Source organism: Plectropomus leopardus, chromosome 8 (assembly GCF_026936395.1).
Source record: "Plectropomus leopardus strain MGB_pleo_1.0 chromosome 8, ASM2693639v1, whole genome shotgun sequence".
Lineage (NCBI taxonomy): Eukaryota > Metazoa > Chordata > Actinopteri > Perciformes > Serranidae > Plectropomus > Plectropomus leopardus.
Window position 1 is genome coordinate 3,342,269 of NC_142183.1, and position 13,460 is coordinate 3,355,728.

At 39.8% G+C, this 13,460-nt stretch overlaps 1 protein-coding gene across 3 annotated transcripts in view; it reads left to right on the forward strand.

Moving 5' to 3' along the window:
- ppargc1b (peroxisome proliferator-activated receptor gamma, coactivator 1 beta) overlaps positions 1-13,460 on the forward strand; it is a 202,777-nt gene that overhangs the window by 31,876 nt on the left and 157,441 nt on the right. For all 3 annotated transcript variants that reach the window (XM_088080750.1, XM_088080748.1, XM_088080749.1), the window contains exon 2: positions 12,674-12,845. In XM_088080750.1, the coding sequence (XP_087936876.1) occupies positions 12,765-12,845 (81 nt within the window). In that variant the 5' untranslated portion in view covers positions 12,674-12,764. The remainder of the gene's footprint in view (positions 1-12,673; positions 12,846-13,460) is intronic.

Below are 13,460 nucleotides of genomic sequence, written 5' to 3' on the forward strand. Positions count from 1 at the left end.
TTGAATATCTGCCGAAAAAACTTCCCCAGGATTTGCATGTCTGGATTTGCATTTCTGACTTTCTCCCTCTGAGTCTCATTCATGTCTGTGACAGTTAATCTTTTTATAATCAAAGCTCGATTACAGCGATTTTAGAATCAGCGATTTCCAAAGGATTGGTGCTTTATGGAAATATTTAGCACTATAAGTGTTACACTGGTGCACACATCACATATTTTATTGGCCTATTTCACAGTAAAATGTGTTTGGTTGGCTCACTTTGAGGCTGCTCTGTTGGCTCAGCGGCAGCATGGCTGACTGTCTTTAGTGCGTCTGGCTCGCTGACGCTTTGGATCCATGACAGATTGCTTCTCTGTCTATTTAAAGCTTAAAAGTGCTTGAATCCTTTTTGTATTTTTTTTTTTTTTACTGTAAGTAGTAATGACAGAGTAGCAATAAAACAGTGGAAGTATGCAAGTTATGAATTTAGAAACGTTACTGTTAAATAAAGTATTAACATTTAAATGTAGAACTGAGCCTTCTTCATCATATTATCTTTATTATCTTGACTTTTAGACACATTTTTACATTTTTAATGTTGCCGATAGTTCATGTTTTTGATCCATATGCATGGTGGAAAATGAGAGCGGAAAATGACACTGGCACTGTCACTGGCAGAGACACCGGTTGAAATTGACACCGGTGGAGAATGAGAGCGGAGCAGACACTGGCGGAGACACCAGCGGAAAACGTCAGTGGCGGAGCGGCCACCGGCAACAGCGCTGAACGTAGGGCAGCTTAGGGCTACCATACAATACGTTTTACGAGAAAGGAAACTCATTCAGTGTGTTTTCTTTACCTCAAGTTCAAATATATATGCACTGCCTAACATGCAACAGCTGTATATGTCGATGTACCAGTGTGTCCCCCTGTCCTCTAACTCTCAGCCACTGACTCTGGAGATCCTGTCCACATACTGTGGGTGGAAATGTCACTTTTTTCCCTAAATTGGTTTATTTTGACAGATTTTGTTGTGGCTCCCGTGCTTTCAGGAAATCCCATAATAACATTTTCCCTGCTTGAAAACCTGGTGTGGCTGTGAGGGGGCTACGGATGGTTACGTTGATCAGTGTGTAGGTTTGCCGCTCTGAACTTATTGGTCTGACTGAGTTGTGTGAACTTTGCTGTGGACGTTGCTGCAGGAAGTCGGAGCGCTGCGGCAGCCACGCCTCCAGGTGCAGCAGCCCCGGTCTCCAGGTGGCTCAGGTTCATCTGTTTTGTTGACTCATTTTTCTGCTGTGTCACACCTCAGCTCTCCCTCGCCCCGTCATCTGAGACAGCTTTTTTTTTTAAATTATCGAGAGCAGCACCAGCTCTCCAGATGGTTTCCTATGATAGTTTGTGTGGAGTCATACAGTATTTACTCTGTATTGATCTGCTGTACCGTACGCAGCCCCTGCAGTGTGAACAAAATACTAAACTTCAAATGCAGTTTTCAACCCCCAAAAAATCACTTTAAAAGTCTGGTAATATCGTGAGAGACAACTGTGCTGTCCCTGCGCTCATCTCGATGACTCAAGTGCATTTTTAACTATGTCCTTTTTCATTCTGTTATACTTTTTCCTTTTTTCAGTCATATGGTGCTACCAAGATGTAATTTACGATGTAAGGACCCCGTACTGCACTTTGTGTGTTTAACCCTTTGACACCTGGATCAACATCACTTTGAAACAAACAAATTGGTTTGTTCCTTTTAAAAAACATGAGGAAAAAGGAAATAAGCTGTTGAGCAAGAAAAGTCCCACAAATTGCAAGAAATTAGGAGATTTAGAAAATTATTAAGAAAAAAAAGCTTGGGATAAATGTCAATAGAACCGTATTTATAATTATCATAATTAAATATTTAAAATGATAAAATAGTTGTTTTTTGTTTTTGCTTTGTCTTTAACTTTCCAGCATATATATATAACATATTTTGTTTTGTTTTGTTTTTGCTGATTTTTTATGTAATTTTCCTGTAACTTTTTACTTATTTCTTGCTGATTTCTGGGTCATTTCTTTTTAAGTTGTTCATTGTCTTCTTTCTATGTTTTTGGAAGAAATCAAGCGAAGTTGCTTGTGTTTGCAGTTGTTAATATGCTTATCCAGTGAATCCTAATATTTTTGGTGATCGCGTCATACATTTCCTCCAATCATGAGGTCTAAATGTCCCCGTCTTCACAGGACACAGCACAAACTACTGACCACAGTGCGCTGACATTTACTCTTGACGTTCATGCTCTTTAGAGGATGAACTCCCTCTTTTTTGGACATTAATGAGCTTTTGTCTGGTGACCCACTTTGGAAAAAAAATCCACTTTTCACATAAGATACAGCATCTCATAATCTAATATACAGATTTGCTTGATATTGGCCGCACTCATCCATGATCGCAGAGAGGAAGGCCGATCAATTTAATCTGCTGCAGCTCTTTAAAAGAAAATGTTATTTTAGTAATCGCTGAAAAGTCCAATAACCTCTGAAGTCATCTGAGGAGCTCAGAAGCTCAGCATGTTGTCAGCACCGACTTATTTTTTGATTAGCAGAAAGTACTCTGAGGATGTAACCTGGAGTATTTTTGGAATGTCCACTTGGATTAAATACTGTATTTGGCCGTACCACCTGACACATACCAGCCCTACTTGTCTGACCTTAGATTACAGTCCGGTTTTTGGATGGGCGGCTGCACCACGAGGACGAAACATTATTGAAATGTCAGCTGGGATGGTCTGGATGCTGCTAAGACACACATCATCTCATCTTACAGTTAAGATACCTGGATTGTTTTTGTGACGGTCTGCTGGAGCTCGACGTAATATACTGAGCCACTAACGCCGCTGCCTGCGTTTCTGCAGCTTATAGCCTGTTTGTCATCTTGAGTTTTCTTTTGGGTTCAGACATTTGTTTTGTGAGCCCCCCGCGGCATTTCCTTGTCTCTCCGGCACATTTTGTGTTCCTCCTCTCTCGCTTTTAGTTTTTATTGTTTGTACAGAGAGATAACTAAATATAAAGAGAGCACAGGGTTGTTTGTGGAAATCCCAGAGGAGTTAGTATTTTAAAAGGACAACTTAGTTTAGAGTTTATATCATAAAAAGAGAACTCCTCTTCTTGTTCTGTTAGGCTGTTGCACAAAGTTTGAAAAAAGGTTTCTCCCATCACTTTATCTCTCAATTTATGCTCCTCACTGATCCAAAATCCACCTCAGAAATATTCTGCTCCATTTAACATAACCTTAGTGTCACCTCCAATCTTTTTTACCGTCTGAAAACGTAGTAAATATGCGTGATTTCTCTCAAAAACATGGGACGAAGGCAGTGAGCAACTTGAAAAGAAATGACATCAATATTACAAAAAAAGCAAAAAGTACAAGAAAATTACCTGAAAATTGGTTTAACCCCTTGAAACCTGAGCAAATTGGCTCAGTCTCCTTCAAAAACATGAGAGGAAGGTAATTAACAACTTAACAAGAAATAACCCAAAATTAGCAAGAAATTAGTCACAAAAGTTACAAGAAAATTACCTGAAATTAACACACACAAAAAAGGGAAATGGTAGTAAACAAGAAAAGTGCTTATATGTAAATATAATTAACTTTAAATGTATAGTTATAATTATATAAGTACTTTTAAATAATTGTTTTCAAATGTTTTCTCTCTCTTTTTTTCTGTCTTTTTTCTTAAACTAATTTTCAGTGAGTTTTCTTTTCAGTTTTTCTTGCAATTTTCGGGACAAACCTTGTCAAATTGCTTGTTGCCTTTTCAGCACTGTTTCATTTTTTTGTTTTTTGAAATGCTCATGAAAGGCGTCTGAATGCAGGATAAACTGATGTTGATGTTGGTTTCAAAGGGTTAAAAAAAAGAAAAAGAAAGTTAAAAAAAAACAAACAAACAAGAAAATCAACTGGAAAAGTAACTGAAAATTATAATAATTTTGCAACATTATTTTAAATATGTAATTATAATAAGAAGAAATATAGTTTTTTTTTAATAGCTTTGTCTTTTTTCCCTCAACAGTTTTCCAACTTTTTGAAAATAACTTTATGAATCGACACATCATTATTATAATTTGTGCTAAATTTCTCACCAAGTTGCTCAAGAAAACCTATGTTGCTCCAGGTTTCGAAGGGTTAACCTGCTGAATGTCACTGTCCCGTGATACTCATGAAGAAGTTTATTTTGCTGTTGACCTCGCATGCAGACGGTTTGGAGCAGAGGACTGGCTGAAGGCCTGAAATGTAAATATAAAACGTAGTCACGTAAGACGAGGACATCACTGGAACGCAGCTTGGAACGGCTCGTTGGCATCCCAGTAATGTTGGCTTCTTCTTCTGAGGCCGGCGCTGACCAGACAGCATGAAACACACAGCAGGTTGGTGAGTTACCAGCTCGCCGCCTCTTTTCTCTGTTGTAAGGCAATGAAGCGTCGAGGAAGCACAAGAGAAAATGAATATGGTCGGTGAGAAATATGTAGGGCAGTAGGTTTTGAAATCACCATGAGTGATGAGTCATGCGTTAGATTCAGGCTGTCGTTGGCTGCATGTGCTGCATTTTCTCAACAGCACCGAGATAAGAAGAGAAAAGCCACAATTTGTCATTTACGCAAGACAAAACCTGCCATGTAACTGCGTTGCATTCTGGTCTATTTTCTGCTTCTGTGGTTATAGAACTTGATCTTCAGTGTGATTTCTGAATGTTGATGCAAAACAGTACTGTACACTTTTATTTTTAGAAATGACGCCAAACTCAGCTGATATCTATCTCTATCTGATATCAGTGGCCCCCAGGGTCAAAACACCACAACATTTCAGAAAACACTTCAATATGCCCCAAACAAAACTAAATTTCAGGAAACAAAATAACAATTCCAAAAACACCACAACATTTTCCAAAACTTAACTTTTTCCAAACACTTCGTTTCCCAAAACAAACATTTTCCAAAACAAAACAAAACACAGTGTATCCCAAAACACTACATTTCTGAAAATACCAAAACGTTTCCCAAAACAAAACATGATTTCAGAAAACAAAGTACCAAATCTCAAAACTCAACAACATTTCTCAAAACAAACGCGCAAAAATGTTATTTTCTGCAGCTTTGCTCCATTTTCTGTGTTGTTGTAGAGTTTTGGGAAATGTTTTGTTTTGGGAAATATTTTGTTTACTGAAATGTTGTAGTGTTTTGGGAAATATTGTGTTTTGACCCTCAGGGCAACCGTTGATGTCCTCCTGTTCATTTTATAGCTTTCGGAAATATCTGAATATGGAACCACGTTTGTTTTGCAATGACGAAAACACCAGACAACTGGAGCCAGACACACAAAGTACATACGTGAAGCTGTTTTGCAACAGCGTTTAAGAGTTTGAATGAAGTTCCTTTTTCCTCGTATTGCATAATTATATATTTGCTAAGGAGATAAAGATGTGGTTTATGATATTTTATGAATGTCTTCACCAGGCTTGACTGTACATGTGCTTTAACGAGCAATTATTTTATGAACCTTTTGATTGCAGCAATGAGACAAGTAGAAACAAAGTCTGAATCGGTGATGTTTTTGGATGGAGATTGATGTGTTTAAATACCTGCAGTGTCATCAAAAGGAAGAGAAAGAGGGTCTATATTTCTGTTTTTTAATGCGTCATCAAATGACAAACAGAGACTGAAATATATAAATATGCACGTTTCCTATGTTTCTCTCTTGTTCACTTCCTCTTTTTTAATACAGTAATATGCAAAGAAACATACACACATTTTCAGTATTTTTGTCTCTTATGCTTGTGAGGACCTGGGCGGCTGTGGCTCAGGAGGTAGAGCGTGTGGTCCATTAATCGGAAGATCAGCGGTTTGAAATGCGGTTCTTTGGTCAAGATACTGAACAAACGAACTGTCCCTGATGGCATTTCTGTGAGTGTGTTTTAATGTGTAAGCTGAGTAGCAGGTGGCACCTTGTATGGCAGCCCCAGTGTGCCACCAGTGTGTGAATGGGTGACGGTGTAGTGTTAAAGCGCTTTGAGTGGTTGGAAGATTAGAAAGTTGCTATATAAGTTCAGGTCTGTTTACCTTCTTATTATTTCCAGAGTTTTTAGCCTCATAATATTTGCAGAGGTGTGGAAACAAAGGAACTGTCGCAAACAAGTCAACACATTAGATGGTAGAATAAGGAAGGGGGTTGATTTATCAGTCATTTTTTAAACAAAGTTTAAAAAGCGAAATAACATTTGTCCTTGGTCCTGCTTCTTTGTGGTTGAAGGATGAGTTGATTAAAATCAGCAGCTACTAAGAAAATTCCATCCGGTCATTTTGGTCATCAGTTCCTGCAGTGTATTTTTTTAAATTTGCATCAGAGTCTTGTGTCCGTTTGGCTGCCGACAAGGTCCATCCAGCACCTATTCAGTGCAAAAGCTTGATCCGGGATGTTAGGGGTTAACTATGTCTCTGTGAAGATGTTAGCAGATTATTCTTAACCACTTTATTTGGAGATAAAACTGAAATCAGCTGCAATCTTTCATCCATGGTTCAGACTGACCTACAGAAAGCACCGAGGGTCCGTTTGAACCATCGTCTTTCTGTATACTGTGTTGGGTTAAAGTAATGAAAACATTTACTGGAAGTGTATTATGATAAATAATTATGTTATTATGGCTTATGGTTTGCATCAGTATGGGTAAAAAGAAAGAAAAAGGATGCATTCGATAAAATCAGAGATTTTATGCACCACCCGGCCAGCATGTTAAGTGACCCAAAAGAAACACACCTGTAATGTTGACACACCTGACTGAGTGTGTGCTGAACTTAGCTTGCATGCTAAAGGTTACACAGTGAATCCACCAGTGGAGACTTCTAGTTTCAGTGAGGTGCGAGAGACTTTTCTGCTGTTTGAGTCTGCAGAGCCTCATTCAGCGAAACAAACAAAGCTCTGCAGAGTGCAGAGGGAGCAGAGAGGTTAAGCTGTCTGGTTATCTTATGATCTGAGACTGATGGAAGCTGAGAAATTGAACCTGAGCAGATTTTGTTTTCAGAGACTTACACTGTTTAGCTGTGAAATAAGAAATTTTGTCACCCAGCCACCATCTTGAGAAGTGTTGAGTCAAAATCGCGGACTGTAGCGAGCCGGACCACATGGGAGTCGGGCACGTTTTTGCATTTGTTTCTTGTGGTCGATGTTTCTCCACAATGAGTCCTCCAGCAGACAAATGTAGTGTTAACTGTGCAGAGGAGAACATCAGTGATGAGGGGCAATGTAGCATTGAGTGTGTGCACTACATGTGCAAAAACTGCAGAGCTGTGCAGATTTTCTCTTCTTTATACATACATATGATTATTTTTAGCAGTAGTAGTGGTTGCAGTAATTGTAGTGGTATTGTTAATTCTCTCAGAATTGTTTGTTTAAAATGTTTTCTCTTTTCTTGTTGATGTGTGCGCAGGCTGCAGACTTTACAGAACATAATTAGTACAGACATTTGATCTCAGTGGTGATGTTTATATGCTAACGTGAATGTACTTTATTTTGTAGCTTTAATACCGTCTTTGATTCAGTATGTTAGAGATGTTGTGGCACAGGCCATAAATGAAAAAAAATGCAAAATGAAGCTGGAATGGAAAATGATACACCTGAACTCAAGTTATTTCATAATGCAAGCGCTGATTGATCCTAAATTTGGTGATATAAATAAATAAGTAAATGAACAGATAAATAAATAAATAAGATTTTAAAAAATCAAGAACACAGTTTTCAGAGGTTTTCCTGTATCTGCTAAATTAAGGATAACTCGAAACAATTCCTAAGTACAGTAAATGGAGGCCTGCTACATTGTGCTGCTGGAAATACAGGATCAGTCAAAGTCCCACTGACATTAACGACAAAGACAAAGACCCTCCAGGGTAAACATGCCGTGTACTATAGAGAGAGCAGAGCGGCTGGAGGCTGGAGAAGCAGGCTCTCCAGGTATCTCACTGAAATGTTTTAGTGCTGCCATGTCAAAATTACAGGAGTTCAGGTGTATGATTCCCCTTTCAGCCTGGCTTTATTTTGCATTTCTTTTATTCATGAGGTTCAGTTCAAGCGGCTGAAAAATTTTTGCCAATGTTGAAGTTACAATTACACTTCCTCAAACGGCCACTTGAGACTGGCTCCAAAAGCGAGTCAATCCCCGTTCACCCCAATGTTAAAATGTCCAGCTTTACAGCAGAAAGAAGCACGTTTACAGTCTGGTACAAAAGACTTTGTTTCTACAGATGTATTTCTCCATTCATGACACCATTATAGGGGTGAAGTTTTATATATTCTCATCTGTGTAAAGTTTATGAAGTCTTAAATTTATGTTTAATTAAGGGCAGAATTGCTTTGAGTGTCAAGCTGAGGCCTGTTTCACACAGCAGCAGCGCGTCAGCAGCGCGTCAGCAGCGCGTCAGCAGCGCGTCAGCAGCGCGTCAGCAGCGCGTCAGCAGCGCTGAGCGTGGTTTTTATTCGGTGCCCATGTTTTAAAGTTAGAGCATCCACACTGCCCGCCTGAGCGGCGCTTGTCAGGCCGATTTTCTATGCGTGACGCGTACGTTTGTCAGCAGAATAGACAGTGAAAATGGTGTTGTTATTATTATATTGATTCTGTACCACTTTTGACTGCAGTTTAAACTCTCTCTCTGTCACAGAGAAGAGGAAATACAAAGACGGCTGTTTTACTCCAGCTTCCCTGCTTCCCTTTCAAAACAACAGAACCCCATCAGTTGCTCCTAAAATGCATTTTATTTTGAAACATGCACAGGACCGTGTTGTCGGCTGTGCAGGAGCTTGTGTAGCTTCATAAATGAGAGAACTTTGTGCTTATAAATCTGTAAATACAGTACTAATATTGCAACAATGCTGCATGTGTGAACACCACAAGCATGTAACACGCTGCTGCTCGGCGAGACTGAAGTCACGCACGGCTGACGCGCCGCGTGAAACAGGCCTGAGGCCTCACCTCGGGCTTCCAGTCAGATCCACCCTCGCTCCTCCTCAGCTCCTCCCTCCCCTCCAAATACCGTCACCCTTGGCTCTCAAAACCCTAAACTTGAACCTTCAAAACCAGAGTCCACAGACCAGCGGGTGACGTCACAGTGGCTACATCCATTGTTTTTGTACAGTCTGTGGATGAGTCACAGAATCAGTCAGTTTAACCACTTCTGCAGTAAAATATTTTAGTATTAGAGTCGATTTCTCATGTGGGACACATAAAGCACTTTTAGGGCTCTTCCCTCTGGCGTATTTCAAACAGACAGTTTGGGAAATTTCCTTTTCCTGTTTTTTTTCTTTGTTCTTTTTGTTCTCCAAACAAATTCGGCTAACCTGGGGGGTTTATCTAAAACCCGTCTGCTCAAGTGACTGCACGCGTTTTCCCGTCAGACCTTCTTTACAACCCCAGATCCCAAAATGAAATGCTTTGGTGTGTGCTGTACAGTGTTGTTGTTACAGACGGGAACGATGGTCAACACAACAAAAACGACACCCCAAAGAGGTGAGGACTGCAGAAATGTTCTTACTTTCATTTATGTTCTTAAAATGCACCCGGGTCTTCTTTTTTCGAAACCCAAAAATCAATAATATTTCAGCATATTGATACCGCTGTCGAGTCCCGTGAGTCCTATAACGTAACATTACATCTCGATTCGAGTCACGTCATTTAAATCCAATCACACCCAAACTTTGTATCAAGTCCCGTCAGTTAAAAATACTAATCCAGTGTTGAAATCCAGTTTTGAATCGGCAGCATGGGAGCTAGTTAGCTAAATAAACTGTTGCATATGGTTTCATTGTGATGTGTTCAAGGTCGGCTCAGCAAAATGACAATTAGGCAAAAGTAAATAAATGTTCAAATGTCAACATCAAGAAAAAGAAAATGTATTTTTTGACGACAAAAACTTGAATAATAAAGTTGTTTGGGTGAGAAATGTGTTTTCCCAGTAATGAAAAATGGAAAGTAGAGATGGAAAAATGTTTTTAATTTCATGCTGCTGATATATTTTTGCTATTGATCCTTCATTCAGCCATGTTTATTTAAGACTAGATTTTTTTGTTCTGTTCTGAAACATCACTTGTTAAAAAATAAAAGCAAAACCAGTTCTGTTAAAAACATATTCACCTCGACTTTCCACCAAATAATATAAAAGTATCGACGGTGGTATCGATAAAGACTCGGATCGTTAAGAAGTCTTGATAATGTTATCAATATCAATAAAAAATGAACTATCCCCATCCCTGGTCCTCACAAAGATAAGCAGGAAGGCACAAATATTGCATTAAGGTCAATGTTGTCAGCCAGACTTCTGATATACAAACACTGTGATTTGTCCATCTCCTGCCTCAGACACTTAACCCTTTCCTGACCAACACTCTTGCAGAGCAGACAACCCTTGTGCTGCATTGCAGTGATAACATTACAATCACCTCTCTTAGTGCTTGATTTCCCCTTCTGGTCTAAAATTGTGGGAATAGCTGCAATTGCAGAAACTCAAATTGCAATAAAAGCAGAGTGCCATAAAAATATAATAAAATCTGACATTACAGTAAAGTTTGGATTGCATCATGTATCAGTTTTGGTGCATGATGCAATACTGTGTTAATAATTTTTAAGAATATTGTTATAATTTCACTTGGAAAAAACTGCAATGTCACGTTCAGATATAACCCATCTCCAGGCCCATTATGTGTTACGATGTTGACACAAAGCTGCCTGCTCGCTCATCGTCACTCTGGGATCTCACTCGGTCCCCGATGCATTTGTGTTCTTGCAGACCGGCCGACTCAATGCATTGAAACTGATCAAACACAGTTATTGGTTCATTTTTATTGCTGTAATACTTTTTGCAAATATCTGCTAAAGTGCCTTCATTACAAAAACATCCTGACAGGCAGCAACAAATGAAGCCAAACGACCAGCTGCAACATGTTGCAAATGCTGCATCTCTTTGCACGTACAGTGAGTTTGAAGCACACAATGCAATGATGAGAGAAGCACCCAAAAATGTTTCAAAAGTTTGGCTGTTACAGTTTGAGAGAAGAAAACTGCCGGTTGGGACTGACATATATGGTGAGACTTCTCTTAAGTTACGATGTTAACAGTGGCATCAACTCATGTCATCCACAATGCTTTTGCAGTTGCCCAGCAACAGGATGCAGCCAACACTTTATATCTCTGCTGGATTCTCAAAACAAGTGCAGAGTGGTTCATCGAGATTTTCAAGACTAAACCGTGCGTCCTGAGTAATCAGGCCTTTTCTGTTTGTGATCGTGATAGTGACTCAAGTTGCTTTGTATAAAAGCTTTTTTCCAACTGGAGAGCCAGTTTGTTTTTGTGCTACCTTTCTCGCTCGCTCGCTGCTTCTGGCTTTGATAAATGTTGCAAAAATGTTGGATTATTTATCTCAGCTGGTACAGATTGAATTTTAACAGTGTAGTATATTCAAGTGGAGAAATTACTCATCCAACATTTCAATGTGGGGCACGTGTGGGTAAAAAATGGGCTGAAAAATGGGCCCTAAAGAGATTATCCACAGGTTTCATAATGGCCAAATGCCCAAACCACTGGGTTTACCCAGACTGCGTTGGTGACGTCATGTTTTGGGGAACTGAATAACTCATTAAAAAAACAAACTTATAAAAGCAAACAGTTGAACAAACATCAGGGAGAAAACTACTTTGAGTGACAGAGACCATCTTTGGGAAAAACAGTTTGTTGTGTACTTTGAGTTTTCAGTTTTGCCGATGACCATACACTAACATGGAGGGGCGGGCTTTATGACCTATACTGCAGTCAGACACCAGGGGGCAATCCAGATTGAAAAGCTACACTTTGAGGGCCATTTTTGGGCCCTTACCTACTTGATGCCCCTATACTCACAGCCTAATGCACTCAGGGACCACTTAAGTAAAACCACCCATGTGGGTAAATGGCATGGTGCCATTATGAAAGCTGCCGAAGGTAAAATGTCTGGGGTAAAAAGAAAAAACGTTCTATATCTACTTATTATAATTATATTTCTAATTATCATAATTACACAGTCAAATTTTGTTACGGAATTCTTATATTTTAAGCACTTTTCCGGGCGATTTCCTTGCTTTTCTGTGTTTTACTTTACTTTTTTATGTTTTTTACATGTTTTTTATTTATTTATTTATTTTTTAAACCATATGAAACCTGGATCAATATCAGTTTCTTGAGTTATGTTCAGAACTCTTTCATAAGCATTTAAATCTTTGAAACTCAAGCAAACTGGTTTGATTTCTACTGAAATCGGAAACATGGCTACAAAAGCGAGGGTAAAATGTCAAAGGAAAAGCTAGGATTTTTTTTTTAACTTATAATTACAATTGCATATTTAAAATTATGTTACAGAATTATTATAATTTTGAGCACTTATAAATCAGTTAATTTTATTTTTTAAAATTTATTGCTGTTTTTGGGTTGTTTCTTTTTCATTGCTCATTACCTTCTTCACATGTTTTTTGAAAGAAAAACCAAAACACTCTGGTCTCAAAGGGTTAATTAAATCAAAATGAAGTGAAATTAATTTTAATTTTGTTGTAGGACCCCCTGGAGCCACTGCATTGACCCCGGGAGGTCCCCAGGCCCCACTTTGGAGACCCGCATGTCTTTAATGGTGTGCTTGTGTGTGTAAACAGATGCGCCCCCTGCAGGCGGCCTGCTCCCACTGCTCCTCCTCCTCCTCCTATACTCCGCTCTCTGACTCCGCGGCTCCTCATTCACTAGAAGATGGCGGACTGCGCTCCACTATTAGATGAGGAACTCTCGTCCTTTGTCTTCAATTACCTGACAGAAAACTCCGGCAGCCAGGTAAGATCCGGGCCTCTCTGGACGCACCGCACCTTGGGCTTTCCACACCGGGGCGCGTCTTTGCACGTCGCCCGCTGTGGCGCACGCTACGCCCGGTTGATGCGAGCCTCTCGACCGGCTTGTCAGCAGCATCTCCCCGGCTCAGCGCGACCTGGTGTCTCGCTCTTGCGTGGCTGTGTGTATGTGTGTATTTGAATGTGTAATTTGACGTGTGGCTTTCACGTGTTTTTTGGAGGAAATGTTATCAGCCATGGGCGATGAGGGAATTTGACGGATTAAAGCGAATAAATGTTTGTGTGTCGGTGCTGGAAGCGGAGAGCAGCCGGCGTGCTGCTGCTCGCGGAGGATTATTTGGTATGCAGAGGGGCGCTCTGGAAACTTTTGACGCATTCTTGAGGGAAGTTTTAATTTCAGTGCCGGAGACTTGGACACGTGGTGCGCCCCTGAACGCATGGACTTAGCCTGAGGACTATTGCGATATTATGACATTGTGATCCATATCCACTGGCTACAGGACTGCTTTGTTTGGAGAAATCGTGCAGACTTGTGTGTCTTTTTGTTGATGTATTACTCGGCTGGAGGGATATTTTGTTTTATTTATTTTTTCCTCTCAGA